This window comes from Anthonomus grandis, chromosome 7 (assembly GCF_022605725.1).
Source record: "Anthonomus grandis grandis chromosome 7, icAntGran1.3, whole genome shotgun sequence".
Lineage (NCBI taxonomy): Eukaryota > Metazoa > Arthropoda > Insecta > Coleoptera > Curculionidae > Anthonomus > Anthonomus grandis.
In genome coordinates, this window is record NC_065552.1 from 19,312,856 (window position 1) to 19,336,116 (window position 23,261).

Sequence of the window (23,261 nt, forward strand, 5' to 3'; positions counted from 1 at the left end):
CGTTCAAATTTAATTTTTTTTAGAGATTATGAAGAGGTGGGCAGCTATCTAAGCCTGTGTCAGTGTAAACCTAAGAGTGTCCCAAAAACCCCTGTTATACCAAAACTAGGAGGGCATTATTCTAGAAAAAATCGGGATTTCGTTCAAATTTCATTTTTATTTATGAGGTAGAATTTAAATTTATGTATATTTTAGATTAAATTTGTTTTTTATAGAATGACAGAATAAAAAAGATAAAAAATAGCAGTATTATATAATGTTTCTTACATTATGTCCATTTCCTTAGGTTTTTAAAAATATCCGGCCTGAAACAAATAATAGGCCGGTAGAGCGGAGCGGTAACTTTATGGCTGGCATTTTATGGATAACTTCACAGGAACAATATATAAAAAAATAATCGGCTCATATCTGTTTTCAAATCATTCTTCAATAAATCCATTTTTTTTTTCAAATTGAAAGATTCCGCTTACCGCATTTATTATAGTTCTGTAGTTCTGTCTGGGACATATTTTTAGAAAAACCTGGGTGACAATAATTATTGAAAATATTAACAAAATAAACATCCTTATTAAAAAATAAACAACTACATTAGTTGCATTCATAGAAACGAGGGTTTATCGACACGTCACCCGTATATTAACGAAAGCAATACAAATACTCTCTCTTTAAAATCCGCTATAACATTATCAGACCCACATTTATTTTTATTTACCTGGCAATATATGGAATTTTTCGGACTATTTTTAGATTTATTCAAATTGTTGGGTTCTGTTTTGAATGACAAAATATTTTGTTGACTGAGATAATATTATTCTGAGTGTCCTTAACCATATTAGTATTTTATACTAATAAAACATAATCACGTTATTGTATCTATTTTACCTATATAATTGAATATTATACATAGGTACGGCAGCATTAAAACTACTAGATAACCTAGGTAAACTATGAAAGAATAATGGCGACCTACATAAAAGATATAATTTTCATTATAGTATTTCGCTTACCCACTTTAAATTTCTATTAAATCTCGCCTTTGAAAATGCTTCCTTTCCTCACCATTTCATTAAAAAAAAACTATCTACTACCCAAAAGGTAGGCATTTACGAAAGGAAAAACCTACTTATTTCCTGGCATTCTACGCTGAAATCGAATACTTTTCAAAATTCCCGCATTTATTTACGGGTTTTCGTAAAAGGGCGTCAGATGGGGCGAGCGGCAGCAGCTGTTTCAAATAGGAAAAAAGGAATTTTAAAAAATCCAATTTCACAAGGACAACTTTAAACCTCTCCCATGTGAGTGATTAACTCGATGACGCCGTTGCCAACTCGTGAAATGCGCAAATGAACAAGATTTGACGTCACCATGCTGCTATGTTCAAATATTAACGAATAAAATATTATTAGTCATAAAAATGTTAATTAATAAAATTTATGAAAAAAGAAGCCTTAAAATGAAAATTTTTTTTGATTTTGAATATTAAAAAAAATTCTTAGGAAATACAGTCAAGTTGGTACCTACTCATAATTAAACAAATTATTACAATCCAAATTACCCCAATAAAGGTTGTCTATCAACCTACCTAAGTTAAATGAATCACCTGATTACATTAAATTTTATGAAATTTAGAAAAACAACTAATATTACTATCTAAAAAAATAAATTAACAAAAGCCTACCTAGTTCCCTAGTTGCTTGATCAGTAATACAAAAATAGTTGAATGTGAAAATAATTAATAGTGGAACGCGGCATCGCGTCACTAACCTTGATAGGTCAAATGCATTTTTTTTTTAAGATTAATTTCTGGTTCCGAACAAAAGAATATTTTAAATGAATATTATGTAATTTACTAAATAATATGATTAATAGGTTATGTAATTTTAGGAGAAATCCCTATTTGGCTTAATAACTAACAAAAATAAGATTTATTACCTTAAATGTAAAAATTTGGCAACAGTGTACGCCATGCCACGTATGACGGACAGGTTTTTGTTTATAAAAAGGCCTGAAATTCGGCAATTTTGGCCGTTTTCATATAAACGAATTGTATGAAAACTTTGGGAAAGCCATCAGCCTCGTTTTGGCCTTAATTAGAGCCCTGTTGAAAAAAGATTACTATTAGAATTAAGTAAAATGCTCGCGCCAACGCCCATCGTTGATGATGAAAACCATGCTAGACTGTGACGTTTCGTCTAGCATTTCCGCGATAAATATTCGATTTCAACGGAATTTAATCATAATTTCGTCTCGGAACGGGTAGTATATGAAATTTCTGGCGAAAAAATTGATGCAAACCTTGGTATATCACATACGAGCGCCATTGCGACCTAATTATATTCACTAGGCAGGAATATGTTAATGAAATGGCATGAAAAAGTCACTCATTCACTATTATCTGTCCTGAGCAGCTCATGGGACAGACATAAATATTTAAAATTACTCATATTTTCATGTTTTTAACCGACTATTCTCTTTGGCGAGGAGACCACAAATGATTTTCTTCCACGGAATTCGGATTATTGAGCTCGTCGCCCTAGAAACCGTCCAATCAGCGGAGAGCGTTCATTACATTCTACCAATCGGAACATTACGGCATCAACATCTGAAAGGTTTTCGACCTTCGTCACCTTCGCGTGTCCGCTTGGCTTGTGTTTCAACTTGAATCGGGAAATATTTTAGGCCTTATGTTACCAGTACATAAGGTTTTATGCCATTTTTTAGAATTCTTGTAAATTTTTTTACGAAAAAAGTTGCTTCTCATAAACGTCTATTTGACTAACGACATGTTCAAAATTCAAGAAAATATCCGCCTTCAATGTCACTATGAAAATACACCTAAACTGTTAAAGTGTATTTTCTTTGACATTTTTGGCTATTATAAAATGCTATTGACGAAAGTTATTGAAACTGAACAGGAAAAATAATATTTTTATATAAAATAGACTTAATTATAATAACGAGCCTAATTCATTATTTTAATGAAAAAAATAGTTTTAAAGCTTCCCTAAGATTATTAAGTCACTGTGCCCATCTATGATTAAAAAGTGGAAGTAATATGCTTGGCTCATTTTATTTGCTAGAGAAATCTGTAATGTGCATTTAGCTGTAAAATTATAATTGCAAAATTGCAATAAATATTTTGCAATTCGTATACTTTTTCCAGCACCTAAGAAATTTATTGGTCAAAAGCCGTTGAAAATTACTAAAAATAATATACTACAAAAATATTTTTTTTAAATCAATATAATTTTTCTTCCCGGATTGTCTCCATCCTTCTCTTACCTTCCAGGCAAGAACCAATGAGAGAGACTGTTTTCTGTCTTGGATGTCAGTTGATTGTGACTTTGTGAGACAATTTTATCCAAGATTTCAACTTTAGGTTATGTAATTTGAAGTTTGAAAAAGTCGAAATGGAATCGTGAAATCGATTTATAGATATTATTTTAAGTATCACAGAAAGGAAAGTCGCAAGTTATTATTAATAATGAGTGAATATGAAGCCCTACATTTAGAGTCAGCTGTTAACAAGCCCATATTTCACCTTTCCTTCACTGGCAAAATTTTAGTAGGGTTTACTGGTAAGATAAATTTTAATGAATAAATAAACTAAGCAATAAATAATATTAATCTTTTTAACTCACTTGTTATCTCCTTTTGTGTAGAGAGTTGAACTACCCTGTCCTGAAACTGAAAGAAAAAGCACTAAGAAAATGAATATAGAGAGGAAATAACTAATTCAAAAATAAGGGCTAACTCAAACTATATTTCAAATTCTGATAATACGTCACGCTCAGCCTGGAACATTATTAACTAGTAGAAAAAAAAGTGTCACCAAAATCTAATGTCAATATTGACCCTGAGGAATTTAATTTTCTTTTGATTGGTAGCCGAAAAGCTATTATCTTCTCTAACTTTGCTCATAACCCTATTTAAAGGGTATATGAATAAGTAAAACCTTAGCAACAATTCCTATTTGTTTTCTGAGATGAGTTTCAATGATGTGCAAGAGGCCATAGATACCTTAAAGGCAAAATGCAGTATGGACTAAATATGAGACATGTAAAGTCAGTAAAAAATTTGTTAATTGCTCTCTTAAATTTAGTATTAATAAAAGAACCCACCCAAGTTCATTTAAGATCAGCAAGACCATTCCAACCTATAAAAACAGTGATAAATGTTGTGTCACAAACTATAAACCTATTTCCCTGATCCTGGTATTCCCAAACATGTTTGAGTGACTATTGAAAAAAAGAAACTGAATACTTTGAAAGCAAGTTTATGCTACTAATTACTACTAAGTTATTTGTTTATTTTTATTTGATTTGGATTTTGAGAAGGTAGGTCAACTACAGGAAGGCTTTGTGGTTACAAAGTCAGAGTCTTTGAGGAAAAAACTTTGGTGGGTTCAGTTTTCTGTGATCTTTCCAAAGCCTTTAAGTGTGTATCTCATTGCATCTTAATTAAAAAACTCTTTTACTGGAAATGGTTGAACTTTCCTTGAGAGCTACCTGATAAATATAGAAGATAAGTAGCTTCTTTTGAGTCTAAACTCTTAGCAGTTAAATCAGTGTACCATGGTGTTCCATTTTGTGGCTGTCTATGCAAATGATACCAGTTTCATGATCCAATCACAAAAGAAGCTGTGCTGGATTGCACAAACTCTGTGAGTGATTAGGCAATTTGTTTTAACCTAAATGTAAATAAAACTGAAAGCATTATTATCACATTATGACGTACTGAATTTCTAAATAATCCTGATAAAATAAAGTTTCTAGGACCAAAAAATTGCACCAAAGATTAACTTTTGAAAAACATATAATAGTGTTTTTCTTTTGAGAAATTTAACTAATTGAATTGAACCGAGAATAATTTTATTGTTTTTTTAAATGTGCCCGTTGTGTGTTTAACATAAAATTTAAAACTGTAATTATCTTATATGTAATTAGGCAAGATAGAATATAATCCCTATTGACCATTGTAAAATAATTTCCCTGAAGTCCTTGATAAGCTAAAACCAGAAAATAAAACCACCTAGTTTGTTACTAAGTGTTGTTTATTCATCAAACTTCTACTTAATACTATCAAAGTTTACAAAATATACTGTAGTTATTAGTTTGATATTATTCACAATTTATATCATGTTCTTCTCCACTAATCTAAATGTAGAATATACTTAGTGACAATAGATTATTTTATAAACAAGTTGGAATTAGAAAAATAGGGTCTTTGTTATTCACTGTGACTGTTTTAGAAGGCAACAGATGTTTATATAAGGGCAAGATTGATTTTCAACAACATATGTAAAAACTATATTATATTCATTTAATTTAGTTTCATTTTCCCCTTTAAATTTTAAATAGAAACACATTTTTTATTTAATTTTTTAATTCTATTTAAAATTTTAAGTATATTTTGTATACCTGTAATATGTATATATGTAACCTCAATATTTATTAAGAAATATGCGATAAATTTTTTTATAAATAACCATGAATTTTGGAACAGTTTATAAAAAAAACAAAGCAAAAAAATTAAAATAAATATTCAAATTATTGCCAGTCTTCTTGACCATAACCAAGTCGATATTCAAATTCTTGTAATACTTTACTTATTGTTTGAGGCCGGATTTGTTGTATTTCGGTTCTAATTATATTTTTTAATTCTAAACTTTCAGGTTTATTAAAATAAACTTTAGATTTTAGATAATCCCATAGATAGAAATCCAATGGCATTAAATCTGGCGACCTTGCTGGCCATTCAATAAAACCTCCCTTCCAATCCATCTATTTGGAAAAATGTTGGTAAGGTAATCTCGTACTGTTCGCGAATAGTGTAGGGGAGCGTCATCCTGTTGGAACCATATCGAATCTGCCGGTATAAATGGGTTTTCACCATTTGGGTAAAGTGCAATTAAACTAGGTACTATCTGATTTTGAAGCAACTCTAAATATTTTTCAGAGGTAGATGCGCCCTCAATGAAAAACCCACAATTGACGTGCCCACAATTCCTGCCCATACGTTTAACTTCTTGGGAAATTGTGTTGCCATCCAGTATGGATTTTCTGGTGCCCAATACCAAAAATTTTGCCTATCTACAGAACCGTTTAAAAAAAAACTTGCCTCGTCGGAAAAAACAATCTTACTTAAGAATTGTGGGTTTGCATTACGTTTATTCATCATTATTTCGCAAAACTCTATTCTGCGGATGTGATCATTTTCAATAAGCTCCTGAATTAAATGAATTTTATATGGATGCCATTTATTCCTATGCAAATATTTGACGTGAACACATGATTTACTAACCAACTGATCTGCAGCAACTTGTCGAGTTGATTTAGGTGAATTTTCTTGGAAATCGAGCAAAATATCTCGATCAAGTGTGGGACGGTCCAGATCATATTTGTCTCTAACATGATCAAAATCTCTAAACTTTTTTCAAATTTTGCTTACTACCGAACGTGTAATAGGCCTTTCCAGTGTAATAGGGAACTTATTGTTAAACAGATCGCGAACTTCGGCCTGTGTTCGAGTCTTGTTGCCATATCCTACCATCATCAACATTTCAATTCTTTATTTTTCATTTAAACGTGCCATACTTTTAAACTTTGCAACTGCACTTGACGCTTACTAACATTTACGTAAAGTAATACATTCAAAAATGGAATAAAAAATAGATGTTCAAATATACCTGTTAAAAAACTATGAAAAAACATGTTTGAATATGCTGAAATGACCCAAACAATTGCAAATTTATTAATAATATTAGTATTAGGTATAGCACACGGTATACAAAATACTTTTAAATTCTATGCAAAATTCAAAAAAGGAATAAAAAATAAGTGTTTCCATTTAAAAAATTGAAGTTGATGGTCGTTGCTTATTTTTGGTTCACCCTGTGTATTGTAACTGTTTCAACTTGCGCGTCCTCACTGTATAGTTTTTAGACCGAGACTGGGTTTTTTCGTTTATGTTGTAAATTATAGACGATTTCTTTCAACATGAAGATAAGGAGAATTTTTTTGGTGAACCAGACACAGACCTTTGTGCACATACATTTTTAGAAATTATTGACAATTATGCTAAATTGTCCACAGAGCTTCAATATTTGAAATGTAAATATCATCGCAAGAAACCGCATGGGCATAATCACATCAATAAGAGTTATACAGGGAGTCCCATAAATAATGGTAAATAATTTAGCATCAGATTCCTTTAAAAAAAAATGAGGTAGAATTAAATTTTGTAGTCCGAAAGTCAAAGACAACCAAGATACAGGATGATAAACTTAATATATTTTTTTAGGCCATTAATTTAGCATTTATCCTTTGTTTTTAACAAAATTTAGACAATGGTTTTTTTAGGGCAAACTTTAAAATTACCTTTTTTGAAAATTATGTCATAGAGGGCGCCAGCAGCAACATTTAGATTTTTTTTAAATACCGTAAATGCAAATATCTTGAAAAGGCTTAATCGTAGTGAGATTTTTGTAGTACAACTTTTTTAAGCAAAACTGTTTGCACAATGCATATTCTAAAAAACAAATTAAATTATACCAAGCCTAAAAAAGGTTGATTTTAAGATTTGCCATATAAAAAAAAACTTCAAATTTTGTTAAAAACGAAAGAAAATGCTGAATTTATGGCTAAAATCAAACAAATTACATTCTATCACCCTGTATCTTGGTTGCCTTCGACTTTCGGACTAGGAAAATTTAACTTAAAAATTAATTTTTTTGTTAAAAGAATTTTCGTGTTAAATTAGTTACCGATATTTATGGGAACCCAGTATAAATTCTAAATTCTTAGACTGAGAAAGATTCTCAGAAAAATCGAAATTTAGAGTATAAATCCTTAGTTGAGTTAATTCTAATATATAAATTGTGTGTTTGGAGTGCAGCGAATGAAGGTGAAGCAGACTTTGTTACTGAAAGCAATTGCCTAAGAAAAATTACTAAAACTTTTAATTAAAAACAAGTTTTATCCTTCAGAAAGTTTATTAAAAGTAGCCAACATTTTAGACTTAATTAGATTAATTAATGGAATATATATAAAAAATTGTGTGCATTAAGATTACTGTTCTTTTATTAAGCAGTAATAAAATTGCGAAAGACATAATTTCAATACAATTTTTTGCAAAACATTCATAACTTCAATACAAGATATACATGACCATGGGTTAAAATTTTCAAGCACATAAAGAAGTATTATATTTAATGCACCTAGAATATATAATTTCCTTCCCTTAGAAATTAATAGTAGAAATTATTCTAAATGAAAAATAAATAGGTGGAACATATCTAAGAATCTAAATTTAGTAATGAAAAAATAATTTAAAAATGTATAGTCAAAAAATATGTAATTAATTTAATTAATATATGTCTAATTTATAAATAATATAATCAATAAGTGATAACTATTCCAATAAGTACTTAAAAGTTGTCAACTAAGTCAATATTATTTTTGTTTACCTACCATTAAGTAAGTAGAAATTCTTCAATTTTTATTGCATATATGAGACAATTAAGTTTTTATACATTTATCGATAAGCTTGTTGAAATTATTATTTTTATTTTTATATAATTTTCTGGACATGCCTCTAAAAATGCCACTATTTTGTGGTGTGGAATTTTTTTATGGTCGGAGAGGACTCATAATGTAGCTTATTTTGTTTGCAGGTGGCGTTGCCTTCGGACTGACAGTTATCTGCACACCTTTTGTTACACCAGCCTTGAGGAAATTTTGTTTACCCTACGTTCCAGCCACCACTGAACAGTTAAGCAATATCTTTCAAGCTTTAAAAGGGAGACAAGGCACGTTGCTGGATTTAGGATCTGGAGATGGTCGCATAGTTATAGGTAGTTTAGAAATCAGCGTCTAATCACTGTCATATACAGGGTGAGTCGGGAGGAACGCACAACAAACTCCAGGTGAGTATTGTACACGTGAAAATAATTTAAAAAAAAACCATAAGTTCTTATGCGATTCTCATTTGTTTTAAAAATATAGCGTAATTACAAAAAAAATTCCTACATTAACATTGTTTTAATTATATTGTTTCAACAACTGTTCAAAAATACCGCTATTTACCCCTAAAAACATTCTACTTCGTCTGCGAAGGGCCCCTTGTTGCTTTCCTAAGTGATTCATGTCTTTCTTTGACACACTGCTGTATTTCTAATGTATCGAATTAGGGCCTCCCGAGTGTCGACTTTCACTTTCTACACCTCAAAACTTTAAACCAGCTCACAAACAATAGTTTAGTAGATAGAGGTCTGACGATCTTAGAGGCCAACTAATAGGACCACCCCGACGATTTTATAGTCCTGGAAAACCTTTGTCCAAATATTGCATCCTGATGTTTAGAATACTTGTTTTAAAAAATTCTGATAATTACGCTTTGGTCTCGATTTGTCAGGTGGAGAAATCGTCGACGGTGTACTTAAACAGCAGCTGTAGCACTCCCATTACAAAAGCCGTAAACAAAAACCCTATTTGCATATTCTAAATTTGAATAGATGTGTGGAAATTTATACAGCTCGGACAATCGTACAAACTCAAAACAAATAAGAATCGGATAAGAACATATGAGTTTATTAAAATTATTTTCACGTGTACAATACTCACCTAAAGTTTAGTGCGTTCCTCCCGACTCACCCTGTATTATATAATAAATTTTAAATTATATATTTTGAATATGCTTTCTTTTTAGAGGCAGCTAAGAATAAATTTAAATCAGATGGGGTAGAACTAAATCCTTGGCTGGTTCTTTACTCAAAATTTAATGCATTCAAATCTGGACAGACAAGACTGACACAGTTTTATAGGAAAGATTTGTGGAAGTACAATGTTGGAAAATATGACAATATTGTTATATTTGGTGTTGAACAAATGGTGAGTTAAATTTAATATGGCACAATACAATGTGTCGAAAAGGCGTCATATTTCTATGCAATTAATTATTTTACTAGAGGTCAGAAGTGCCTGATCTCTCTTAAATTCGCCCAGGCTATGAAATTATTACTAATTTTCTAATAACAAAAACAGGTAAATACAATTTGTTATCTCACATATTCTCATACTTACTTTTAGATGGCAGACCTTGAAAAGAAATTTATTAAAGAATGCAAACCAGAGTGCAATGTAATAGCTTGTAGGTTTCCTTTACCCAATCTTACCCCGATAAAAACAATCGGCCACGGAATAGACACTGTATGGATCTACAATGTTAAGGAAACCTGACAAATACAGAAGGCGTATTTCTCGCCATATGAGTTGTTTATTGAATACAGTCCTATTTTGTATTTAGGATTTCTGCTGTATATGTTAAATTAAGGTGATATTCTGTTATACAACTGAGTAATTAAGTACAACTTTGCTATAGTCAATATAAACACTGTATAAATGTTTGTCTTGAGACCAGAGCTGTCAAAAGCACTGAATTGAGATTTACAAAAATTAAATTGTAAATTTTTATGGTAAGAAATATAATCAATACAATTAATTTTAAAACAAAAACTTATAGTATAGACTTATTATAGTACCTCTTTGGAAATATATCTAGTCATAAGTTAAGATTTGTCTATAATAATGATCAGTTATACAATATACCGGGTGACCCAATAAGTGCCGAGACTCTTCCTCAGCTATATCTCGGGAACCGTTCGTCGTATAACTTAGGGGTACAAAAAATATTGGGTAAATCGGTCAGGAAGATTCGATGAAAAATATTTTCAAGTTGTAAAAATGGCCAACAGAAAGCGTAAATGCTATCTTAAATGGCATTTTCTTTAAATTTCGCATAACTAACAATTTTTCTTTCACATTTTTAAGAAGAACCACTTTATCTATCATTTTAGTAAATAAAAGTTAGTTACTTTTTTATTTCTTTATGAAAAGCCAAATATTATCCAAAAAAGCCAGTGAAAACCGTTTTTTAAAATCATGTTCCCAACCTCAAGTATTGGAAAATGATATTAATGGATCTTTGAATGCCAAGGATTGCGCAGTAAATGTTTTAAAAATTCAACTACACAATGAATAAGATGTTAAAGAGGCTATTGTGGGTCTAAAAAATATAAATCATTAAAAAATTTATATCAGAACATTAATGTTGCTCCAAAGGGATTAAACGAATTATGAACTTATTAAGTCACTTTAAAATTAATCTCGAAATTCATACCTTTAATTTAAAAAATAAGTCTAAAAACCCATTATTTCCAAATTTAATCAAAATGCAACTTTAAAATCAAAATTAGATAAAAATGCTTAAATTGCATCTTAAATTTACGTTAAATGCGAGTTATAATCAAGTCAGCTCAATAGCAAGGATAAAAATTAATGACAATCTATTTTCTTCCTCTGCTACTATGCACTCGCATCTTCTTGACGGCCGCCCAAACCCTGTGCCTCAATGAAAGGTGTGCCTGGACACGCCTGGATTGGTATCCATGCCTTTTATGGTGACTAGACAGTATAGACATTCTTCTGGCTCTAAGGTTATCAGAGACACAAGACAGCCGGGTAAAAGAATTGACATGCTGGGGTAGTAAGCATAATGTAAGCAATTAGAGTTATATGTAAGCATATAAGCAAGAAAAACTCTATTTACATACATGCATTGAGGTTACAAAGGTATGCCATTGCTGATTAGGTTTTCTACAATGGATTGAGTGGCTTTAGATTTGGTTTGCACATATAGACTATGCATTAACTGGTTCCTTTAGTTTTCTTAAGGCATATCTTATTTTGCAGTTTATTTCATTCATAGCACAATCAAAAAGGATGTGATTTAGTAGTAGTTCTGGGTGACCACATATACAGTTTGAGCTTTCATTAATTCCTATTTTGTGTAAATGTATTGATGTTCAGCAGTGACTAGATCTTATTAAAGAGTGTAAAGTCCAGTTCAAAAATCTATTAGAATCTTTGATATATCACAAGAAAATAATATCAAAAAATTGACCGCGGACTAAAATCCAAGCATCTTACAAACCATTTTTAACCATTCCAACACTCACAGATTTGTCACCTCTTTTTAGCCAGTCTATTAAACAAAGATAGAACACCTGCGTTCTGGCGATTCCTACTTTAGGCTGTGCAAGTGATTGTCCCACTCTCTATCCCAATGATTTTGAGAATTACGGTGCCGTATCCATATAAATTTTTGGGCTGTTTTTGTATTACTTTCGACGTGTTTTTAAAGAGATCTTTAAAGATGGGTCTATCGCCTTTAAAATAGTTTTTGGATGGGTTTATCTATCGCCTTTAATAGTTGGGAGGGGGGGTCATGTGAAGTTATTATTATTTGATGGGTTTTGCCGGTTTTGCTTTTTACACGTTTATGAAAGTGGAGAATTTAGAATTTGGCCTGTATTCGTCTAAATTTTTTGCAGTTTTTACTGTGAGAAAGTGTGTTTTTTTTATTTATGTATGTGGATTTGTTTTGGTATTATACCTAAAGACCTTAAAATGTTTTGACCCTGGGAAAATTTGACAAATGAAGAGGAAAGTGTTTATGCGGGCTTATGGAGACCGTGGGTGCACAAGAAAGACAATAAGATTTGTGATGAGAACAATACTGGACAGTGATTTAGACTTACATAGTTCTGATAGTTCATTTTCTAGTGTTGAGGAACCAAAAAGAAGCAAGGGAAGTAGAAGCTACAGGGGAAAATCAAGCAGTTTTAAAACGTAATTGTTTAAGTACAGACGCCAAACAAATTTATCTATAAATGTCTATAACAGTCTAAGGAATGATCCTCAGTTCACAAATGATTGTAGTGCTTTGCAAAAAACAGCGTTTTTAACAGTTTCCCTTTAGTACAATATGCCTGTAAAAAAGGGATTAAAGACAAAATAAAAAGGAAAGATGCAGGACACTCAAAGGGACTTGACACGGATATTGCCAAATTGCTAAGGAAAGTTGTGTATTCTAAATACAAAAACAATGAGGTTCTGACCATAGAGATGGTTAAGGATACCATATCGGCAAGGGACAAACATTTCTTAGTCTCAACCTTGCGGAGATACCTGATAAAACTTGGATTTAAGCTCAAGATGGTTAACAAAAGAGCTGCTGTAATGGAATTGTCAGGTGGTGTATAGAATATTTGAAGAAAATTAAAAAAATTTGGGAGGAAGAAAGATCCATATATTATTTAGCCGAAACATGGTATGATACGTTTATGATTGATGTATGATTTCCATTCTCTGGGAAAAAGGCCCTTTTTTGCCATAGTAAGAAAACCCTATTTTTATTAATTAAACAAGTTTAAAGTTTTGTTTTTTTCAGCTTGCTGCCCCTGTTTGTCCTTCAGCCACATAATAAAGTATATATAATGTAATGCTTTAGTATCCATATGCTGATGTGCGAGATGAAGTTGGAACCCATAGCGGCAACAGAGAAACTGTTCCCTTCCTTAATGGAAGAAACTGCTAAAGAACAAAGGCAAAAAAACAGAATTTAGAAAATTGTATTAACTCTTTGGACCAGATTCAAAAGAGTGGTTAAATTTATAAAAGTATTTAGTATCCTCACTGTAGTTTTAGGATCCAGTATACTTAAAATGTAGTGTTTTGTATAAGATTTTTAGTTTTTGGTATAAGCATTTATTTTTGTTAATTTTCATCTAATCTCTCCTAATATGCACAATAACTAAATATGAGGCAAACAAATTAATAAATATTACATTCAGGATGTAAAGTGTGTTTTTTATAAGTACAACTTGTGTCTTTTACACGCATAAGATATAGACAGCTAGATGATTTTTAATGTAAAAGTTTAGTTTAAAAAATATACTTCCACTTTTCTGACTACATAATTACTTTTTATCAAAAAAAGTTGGTACTAAATATAGAGATGGGGGTTTTCATGAGTATATTATTATAATAATATATCATCATATGTATTAATTAAAAAAAAAACAATAATAAAGGACATTGAATATGGCAGCCAAAATCCCCATTAATAATCACCACCAAGTAAAAATAAATCTCAATACGCAAAAAAGGAAATATATAAAATTTGAAGACAAACCAAAACATTTTACACTTTTGTGTCAAAAAGTAAATATTTAATGCCTTAATCCATAGAATAAATGGCCCTAAGTAATTCGTACCACCTATTCTCTCATCACTTGTTATAAACACCCCACTGATAACTAAAAACTAAACTTATTAAATTAAAATTTTTGGTTAAACACATTTTACGTACTTAAATGTTATATTTAAATTAAATATTATCTTACTATCAACTATCCTAAATTTCTAACTCAATAAAACTAAACCCAAAAATCCCGAATAATAAGTTTTAAATGCAAATAAATTTTAAGGACGGACCTGTGCAAGTTTTCACGCTTGAGTGGCTGTGACTAAGGTCAGATGTCTAACAAAATAGTACGTGGGCGCATGTAGTCAAATTTTACGAATCAAATGTATAAATTCTTTAAAAAATGCTTAAAATATTTATTTATTTAATGGAATGATTAAATATCTCTTAGAATATTACATTATGACTCTTTCCACATAAAATTTTGCGATTTAAACATCCATGTCACGTGACAATACAAGCAACACCGGCACACAAACTATTCGCGGCACATCAAAGATTCTAATAGATCTCTGAACTGAACTATAATTGTCTTTCTTTTTATGTATGGTATATCCGTAAACCAGTTTTTTTAATGGCTTTGGCTCCATTCTTGCATAGTCTCCCCCCTTTTCCCATTGGCCAATTGGTGCACCGGTGTTCCCACATCCTCCTATTTCTCCTTTTCCGTCATTGATGAAACCTTTTGAGTCAATGAGATTTGGTTGAGTAATTCGTTCCAGTTGTCTTCCTGCTTGTGCCAGTTTATCAGCTTTCTCATTACCCCTTATACCTGTATGACTTGGTATCCCCATTAACTTTATGTCATTTTCTCCGTGATTGAGTATTTCTTGCCTAGTTGATAGTGTTACGCAGTCGCTTTCCTTGTCAATTCTTTCCTTCGGTTTTGGCAATTGCTTGTAGTCTACTGAGAGAGTCCGAGCAAATAGTCGCGTAGTTTTTTATTTGTTCTAGCAAGGCATTTTACGGCTTACCTTATTGCTAACGTTTCTGCCGTACCAAGGGCGTCGCCAGCCGGTAAGCTAGGGAGGGGCAGCATGAAAGAACTAAAGACAAAAAACAAAAATTTTAATAAAAAATAAATAAAAACCGAACAAAATATTTACATGAAAATCAATTGAAAAATAATCTTCTAGGGTTCTTTGCGAGTTCGTTAGTCACTTTGTTAACAAAATCGTCCAAGTTTTTAAAAATGTGTTGCCTGTATACACTCATCATAGCGAGGGCATTGAGTCGAGTTTCAGACATGGTGCTTCTCAACTAGGTTTTGATTCTCCTAAGGCTACTAAATGACCTTTCAACTGTACAAGTCGTACAAGGTAATGCAACAAGGATCTGTAAAGCCTTCTTAATTTCAGGAAAGAAATCATCAGTTTCCTTGAGGATGTCCACAACACTCATTTTGACCGATTCTGGTTTTTCCTTCTTATTTTTTTTTCCAAAGCTCTATCTCATTTTGGAAATTTGTAACACCGTAAAAATTTTTAAATTCCTCACAAGCCTCTTCAAGTTCTTCCAAAGAAATGTTTTTCATTTGAGCAGGATGTAGTTTTGACAAAGTAAATGATGGTCTATTTTCTTCAGAAAACCTTATTTCTAGGGAATTTATAATTGAGTCCGAATAAGGAATTGTTATGGACCTGCGCCAAAATTCTGAGGGGCTTTTTGATGGGTGGTTGCTACGGTGTTGTCTTTCAGCAGTACGCGGTATTGATTTCATATCCAATCCAATTTTCGGGATTCTCACGGTGGTTTTTGATCAATTTTAAAATACGATCAATATGCTGTGATGCCTGAACTGCATCCAAGGAGACTGATTGGAGCACGTTTACTGTTGGTTCTAAAAGAGCGGAATATTTGGCTATCAATCCAAGGCTAAAAATAAACGAAACTTTGGAAGCTGCAGCATGGAGCTGATATGCATGTTTCCTTGTTGCAATATTGCTATCTCGAGACAGGGTTTCTAGTGCCTCCATTATATCACAAAAGTTCTCTTAAAAAAAAACTCTGATGCTCTTGTATTTCTCGCTCCACCTTGTTTCGCACAGCTTGGGAATATTGGGTATTAATTTTCTTCTTAGAACCGATTCAAGAAAAAATATAATTATATCTTTGATGTTCCTTTCCAGAAATATAAGCTGTTTCGTCTGCTAAAATGCTATATGCTTGCGATATCTTCACATTTTTGATGCAATCGGCCTTAATAACATCTCCACAAATACTGATAATCTCATTCTGGATGTCAACCGATCGATAACTTGCATTTTTCTTTCCATGCTCAAGATGGTTTTTTAAAATAGTGTCTCCTGCGTCAATTCGCATCTTATACAGCCCTTCCAGAATTCCATCACCATAGCTTGCCCCGCTTAATGCTAGGTCGTGGGATCCGCAAAACGCAATGCACGAAATAATCGATCTTATAATTTTCCTGTTTTTTTCAAGACTTTCCTGAGAGTATTTGTTAATTTGCACATCTACTGGCACATTATCAAGAAAAGATTTAGCTGCTTCCAATGCCGTCTTATGAAAGTGAGTATCTGCGTGTTTTCTGCAGTATTTATGAACATCTTTGAACTTACAAAACGGCCTTATAATGCACGAACCTAAAACACCTCTAACGGAGCTCAGATTGGGTGGAAATAGTGTACAGAATTTACAGAAGGCTCCTTTTTGTTGGCGAGAGTATGCTAACCATGGTGAGTACATTTCCAACCAGGAATGATTGAATTTTCTTTTCAGATACTGGGCGTCTTTGGCAAAGTCGTACGTTTTCCGTAGTATCCGTAGGTTCTTGGCTCAAAGTGAGCGTAATCGTTTCAATTCGCTTTTCACTTGCGAGCGCTTCGAGCCCCCGAAATGTAAATATGTATAGGTATAGTAAAGCCTTATCTTAGATTGAAGTTACCTAATAGCTTAATTATTAAGTGAAATTAGAAATTAATAAGTGATAAGTTACGAAATATACGTTTTCAAAAGTAAAGTTTCAATTAGCCGGATGACTGGTTTAGCGTTAACCTCTAGGCCTACAGGGGGGCAATTGCCCCCCCCCCTGCCCCTCTCTGGCGACGCCCTTGCGTACACACTGATTATTTATTTAAGTACAACGCTCTCCTACAGATAGACTAAACAATCCAATAACAAGCACAAAATATCTTAGTGAATTTAAAAACACAAGTAAGCGCTTTATAAATTATTACACTTTCACTAAACATAACAAATATACCAAGAAATAGACCTAACTGACTTACTTATTTGTTATTATCTTTATGATCATAAAAAAAATATAAGAAAATGAGGACAATATAATTTCTTTGTAACATTAGGTAGAATCCCTCAAATGACGCCAGACTGGTGAAAAATATGTCATAGAAATTAGTTTGTTGAAAATAATTAAAACTACGGCTGCATCTGAATAAAGGAGAGTTAGACAAATAATTTGAATAATAAGATGTGAAAGGTTGATTTATTACGCAACTTGTAAGGATTAACGTTAATATTTAAATTTTCCACACAGTAGCAGGAGTCCATTGTTATTTCCATTGTCCATTGTTGATTGTTAATGATCTTATAAATTAAAACTAAATCCGAATTGTTTCGACCGCGAAATTAAGTATATTTACAAACATGCGTTGTACCTTTCCAATTTGGTCACTATGTTTGTGATACATTGGATTCCTAACTACTGTCGCATATTCTATGGTTGGTTTTAATGGTTGAAAAGCCTTTGTAATTCGAGATATAAAACCTAGATTTTTTAGAGCTTTTAGAACAATGTTTTCTATATAAATGTTGAGCAGTTGGAATCCAATGCCACACTCGAATCCTTAATACACTCCACATATGTTAACGTAGTGCTTTCAAATCTGGGGCCTCCAATAGTCATCACATTTGTTTTGTGTTTGAATTGGTTTTCTACTAAAGGGTTGTAACCACCTTTTATTTCATTTTTACTTTTAATAATAATTGACTGATGTTGAAAGTGGAATATATGCTAACGGCAGCTTATCAGTCTGGAGAACATTAATTGGCTATTAACAAAAAGGTAGTTAAGAAATATAACACATAGTAAAACACAAAATAAGCTTCAATTATTAACATTATATTATAAAAATATGCTATTTCTATTCAATAATTAAACTTTCACTTAAATAAATCATTGTTGTACAAATTATAAGACAGTTTCTAGATAATAGTACAACCCCTGAAATGAAAACTTGCATGCACCAAAGATCTAAACATTAAAAAAATCAATATCTTGCTAGTAGTAACTACCCTTTGGCTAAAGTCACTAACTTACCGCACATTACACTGTCCAACATGTACTAAATCGAATTTAAAAAAATATATATTTTTCATTGCAGTTGCTTACATACAGTGCGAACGTAAAGGTTGGAATAAATTCATTTAAAATTCAGGGGTATGTTCAAAAAAAAAACGCTCGGACATGTCGATTTTTATTTTTAACTGCGGGTTTTCTTACTATAATTTTATGTATACAGGGTGGCCCAAAAATAAGTTACGGTCATCAACGTAATTTTTTTAAATGTAAACACCTATTTTTTATTTTAGATTTAGGTTCTACATCAAATTCTAAGTCCATTTCATGTACCATGTCCTATACCTAAACTCGACCGTTGACGATTGAACACAATAAAAGGCTATTTTTGGAAGAGTTATTTATATCAAGCAAGAATACATAAAAATATTTTAATTAATTTATTAAGTGTTGAAAATGGCTGCCACGAACCTCTTGGCAATATCCCAGTCGATGCTGAAATTCTTGTAAAACGTTATCGATAACAGAAGGTTCTATCAATCTTATTTCTTCCGTTATTCTAATTTTTAAGTCTTCAATGTTGTTTGGCCGATTAACATAAACTTTGGACTTAAGATACCCCCACAAAAAAAAATCTAAAGGAGTCAGATCCGGCGATCTGGCCGGCCATTCAATTGCACCCCTCCGACCAATCCAACGTCCAGGGAAAACGGTATCCAGGTACTGGCGCACGGGACGAGTGTAATGGGCTGGAGCTCCATCTTGCTGATACCATAAGGAATTATCTAATATATCCGGGTCTTCTGGATCGGGGTATAAAGTGGCAAGGCATGAAACCAAGTCATTTTCTAAAAACTCTAAATACCTCTCACCATTCAAGTATCCTTCAAAGAAAAAGGGCCCTATAACCCTGTTTTCAATCACCCTCGCCCAAACATTTACTTTTTGAGGGACTTGGCTGTGGCACTCCATCATCCAGTGCGGATTTTCAGTAGCCCAATATCGGCAGTTTTGCCGGTTTACACTACCATGAAGACAAAACGTTGCCTCATCAGAAAATACATTTTTTTTTGAAAATTGTGGATTAGCATGGCACAAGTCCATAAGTCTCTCACAAAATTCTAAACGCCTATCTGGGTCATCTTCATTTAGTTCATGAACCAATTGAACTTTGTAAAGGTGCCATTTATTTATACCTAAATACTTAACGACGGATGTCTGGGATATCTGATTTTCTAACGCAATATTGCGAGTCGTTTTATGGCAATCTTCTTCAACTGCCAGCAAAACATTTAGTTGCTTCTCTTCTGATATACTTGACCGACCTTTCGTATAATTATCCCTGACATGACCCAAATCCCGATATTTCTGTTCTATTTTATTGACAGTACTTTGAGATATACGTGGCCTATCAGGATACTTGGCATGATAAATTTCACAGACTTCCATCTGAGTGCGCATCCTGTTTCCATAACCAATCATCATCAAAATCTCTATTCGCTCTCGCTCACTAAGACGTACCATTTTTTGAAATTTTAATTTTATCTTTTGATAAACTTAACACAAGCAAAACTTTGCTTAGGCCTCTAAATCAAACTAAATTCACTCAAAATTATTTGATGTCAACAAATTGTGACAAATTAACAATCAAAAACACCAACCACAAATGTAAATAACCAAACAATAACTGATAGGTTGCTTGATATAAATAACTCTTCCAAAAATAGCCTTTTATTGTGTTCAATCGTCAACGGTCGAGTTTAGGTATAGGACATGGTACATGAAATGTACTTAGAATTTGATGTAGAACCTAAATCTAAAATAAAAAATAGGTGTTTACATTTAAAAAAATTACGTTGATGACCGTAACTTATTTTTGGGCCACCCTGTATACATAAAATTATAGTAAGAAAACCCGCAGTTAAAAATAAAAATCGACATGTCCGAGCTTTTTTTTTCTTGAACATACCCCTGAATTTTAAATGAATTTATTCCAACCTTTACGTTCGCACTGTATAATACTGCATGAAAATCAGAATAGTGAGATTAAAAGGTATTAAGTAAATGATTATTTAGGTAGATATGTAAATTACATTATAATGTAAATTACCAAGAAAGAACTTTAGACACTAGACGATAATTAATAAATTAAGGAGCCCAAAATGATATAAATTGCCAATATGACTAGTCCCAAAATCAAAATAACAATAACAAATCAGAAATCAGGACACTGGTTACACGTTCCTTTTATCTTCCTTGACCTGGCAACCCATTGTGCAGATTGAAGGACAGCAGCTAAGTAAGGTCCAATCAATAACGCCATGAAGAAGCAATAAATCCTGATAAAGCTCTAATTTATGATGGGAAATGGGAACAGCACCTGAGATATCTCGGGATGGCCCTTAAAACTAAGATCTCATTTAACAAGTTAAACTTCAGGAATCAATCTTTAGGAATTAAGCTTACCTCAAGATGTTGGAGGGTCTTTTATAAAGTGTATTAAAGATTAAAGTAATCTTTGACATTACATAGTGTCGCCATGGGGTAACTATGAGGTCGAATCGCAACCTCGAGCAATTGAACTTGTTAACCTGAAGACCGCACCATTTAGAAAGGCAAAGTATTGAAATTACAGGAAAAACAATGGCAACAACAGCCCGGTATCGAAAATGCCAATACGTAAAAGTTGATCCTTGAGCATGGCGTACATGACCAATGACAAAGTCAGACAGAAAAATCACGTTAGGCAGAGACAGAGAGAAAAACAACCGTATTCTAGTAAATTGTTTAAAATTCAAAGCGAAGAACAGCTAACGCCATCTAGGGTTCTTATTTTTACAATGCCATTAACTAGACACTATATATCGCGATCAGTACTATTCATGCAATATTAAATTATTACATTATAAAAGCAACCAAAAAAATAAAAACGTTACAGGTTATCGAATGGCATTTTTCTGGATTAATAGATAATTTATTTTAAGTACAATAACTTTCAAGATTAGAAAGCTCCATATTTTTAGATCTGCATATGCAAGATATTTACAAATTCCAAAACATTGACGAATGTCATTTAACAAAATTGAAAACAATATCGGTCCCAAATGAGAACCATGTGGTACTCCTGAAGTTACGATAGTGCAAGAAGACTTTACGCAATTCATGGCGACATACTGAGACCGATTCGTTAGGTAATAATGAGGTTGAGGAAGGCTTCGTGCACACCGAAATTCTCTTAACGAACTTTATGAAAAGTGTAATAATAACCTTATTAAAAACCTTGGAAAAGTCAGTGTACACGTCTCAAGTTGCCAGACCTTTCTCCATATTTTCGTAAACATTCTAAATAAATAGTATTAAGTTGGTTATTACCGACTTGTTTGGAAACAGTCATGTTTGTTAACGTCGATAACTTGTTTGACTCCAAAAAATAGTTGCTTTAGTAGTAAAGATTCAAATAGCTTAGCAAAGTGACTAAGTAAGGTTTAATTGGTCTGTAATTTTTAACGGAATTTATCGCATCCTATTTATTATTATTATTTTATTAGATAAAAGCCAAGATTTTACATTCCGTATAGCTCTATGCACTAAGTAGGCATTACAATATATTTTAATAAATCTTCAAATATCAGCTGCGAAATTTAAACACTAAATGTCCAATTTGTCCAGACGATTCTTAAAACAGTTTACAAAAGGAGCAGTTATGACATCTACGGGTAATGAATTCCAAACATCGACCACTCTATTTGGCAAAAACATTTGACGTGTTTTTGTTGTATACATCTGTTTTTTTAATTGCAAAGTGTGACCGCGAAATCTAGTATCCTGATTTCTTTTAAATAGTTCGTTTGGATCACAGCCCAAATAATTATAAAGGATTCTGAATGTAAAAATTATATTACCACGAAGCTTTCGTTTATCAAAAGTTAGCAAGTTTGCATTGGAAAGTCTCTCGCTGTAGGTAGGTCTCGGCATACGCAAACTATACATAGATCGTGTAGCGCGTCGCTACAACAATTCAAGTAAATTTTTGTCGCGCACCAGATGAGACCTGCATATTCAATAATAGGCCGGACAAACGTGGTATACAACTTCATAAAATTGTGAAATGGAATTTTAACAAAAGTTTTTTGTAGCAAATACAACATAGAATTTGGACGTTTCACAATTGAGGCAATGTGCTGGGACCAAGGGAGATCCTTAGTTACTATTATTCCGAGATCACAATAGGATTTTACTTTTTTAAGTTTAATGTTATTTATTTGGTAGGGTAGCTGGGGATTATTTTTTCCTAAATGTAACACCACACACTTGTCCGCGTTAAGTGGAAGTAACCATTTACTGCACCACTTCGAAATAGTGTTCAGATCGGTTTGCAATTATTGATGAGAAGTTAGGGGAACTGCATATATTTTTGTGTCGTCAGAAAACATTGATACCCAGAATATGTTAGTTCTTTTTTTTCGTTTTTTCTAATTTGTGCTATCTGCTATCGGTCAATCTGACCACAGTTCTAGATTTCCCTTTTCTCACACTGTGCTATCTTCTTCTTTCCTCTCTCGAGATGGGGCTTCTGAGGTTTTGGCTTTAAGACAAGGAGGAAGCTATCGTGCTGAGCTCTGCATGGCACCATGCGGGGGGGGCTCTGTCAAAATCGACCAACTTTCCCTAGCTTCTCGTGGAACTTTCTATGGAGAAACGGCACAAAAAAATTAAAGACCCTAACGTGGCGGGCAATAGTCAGGATTCTCTTTTAGAAGAATCTTCGCGGATGACGGATGAATTGCACCACTACCGATACCCGAAGGTATACCTGCAGAGGACGTTATGAACTCTGCAATGGAGGTGGATCCGATGGTAATGGCCGGGAGTGAGGGGG

At 32.6% G+C, this 23,261-nt stretch overlaps 2 protein-coding genes and 2 long non-coding RNA genes across 12 annotated transcripts in view; 2 read left to right on the forward strand and 2 right to left on the reverse strand.

Moving 5' to 3' along the window:
• Positions 1-2,505, reverse strand: part of LOC126738231 (protein suppressor of sable) — a 38,918-nt gene extending 36,413 nt beyond the window's left edge. For 4 of the 9 annotated variants that reach the window (XM_050443459.1, XM_050443466.1, XM_050443465.1 and 1 more), the window contains exons 1-2: positions 2,296-2,505; positions 1,933-2,098 (exon numbers count right to left, since the gene is read on the reverse strand). In XM_050443459.1, the coding sequence (XP_050299416.1) occupies positions 1,933-1,967 (35 nt within the window). In that variant the 5' untranslated portion in view covers positions 1,968-2,098; positions 2,296-2,505. Of the gene's footprint in view, positions 1-1,007; positions 1,274-1,932; positions 2,099-2,295 lie in introns of those variants that run through there. The other 5 variants (XM_050443460.1, XM_050443458.1, XM_050443463.1 and 2 more) reach the window with 4 other exon arrangements.
• An 823-nt stretch (positions 2,506-3,328) lies between these two features.
• On the forward strand, positions 3,329-10,514 carry LOC126738737 (ATP synthase subunit C lysine N-methyltransferase). Its single transcript, XM_050444174.1, has 4 exons — positions 3,329-3,578; positions 8,675-8,854; positions 9,709-9,890; positions 10,089-10,514. Exons 1-4 carry the CDS (start codon positions 3,485-3,487, stop codon positions 10,236-10,238), a joined length of 606 nt encoding a protein of 201 aa, XP_050300131.1. The 5' UTR covers positions 3,329-3,484; the 3' UTR covers positions 10,239-10,514.
• LOC126738738 (uncharacterized) lies at positions 5,627-6,253 on the forward strand. Its single transcript, XR_007661428.1, has 2 exons — positions 5,627-5,899; positions 5,959-6,253. It is a non-coding gene; the product is annotated as an uncharacterized LOC126738738 (long non-coding RNA).
• A 9,947-nt stretch (positions 10,515-20,461) lies between the features above and the next one.
• Positions 20,462-22,018, reverse strand: LOC126738304 (uncharacterized). Its single transcript, XR_007661283.1, has 2 exons — positions 20,849-22,018; positions 20,462-20,790 (listed from the first exon to the last, which is right to left on the reverse strand). It is a non-coding gene; the product is annotated as an uncharacterized LOC126738304 (long non-coding RNA).
• Between the last annotated feature and the right edge of the window lie 1,243 nt (positions 22,019-23,261).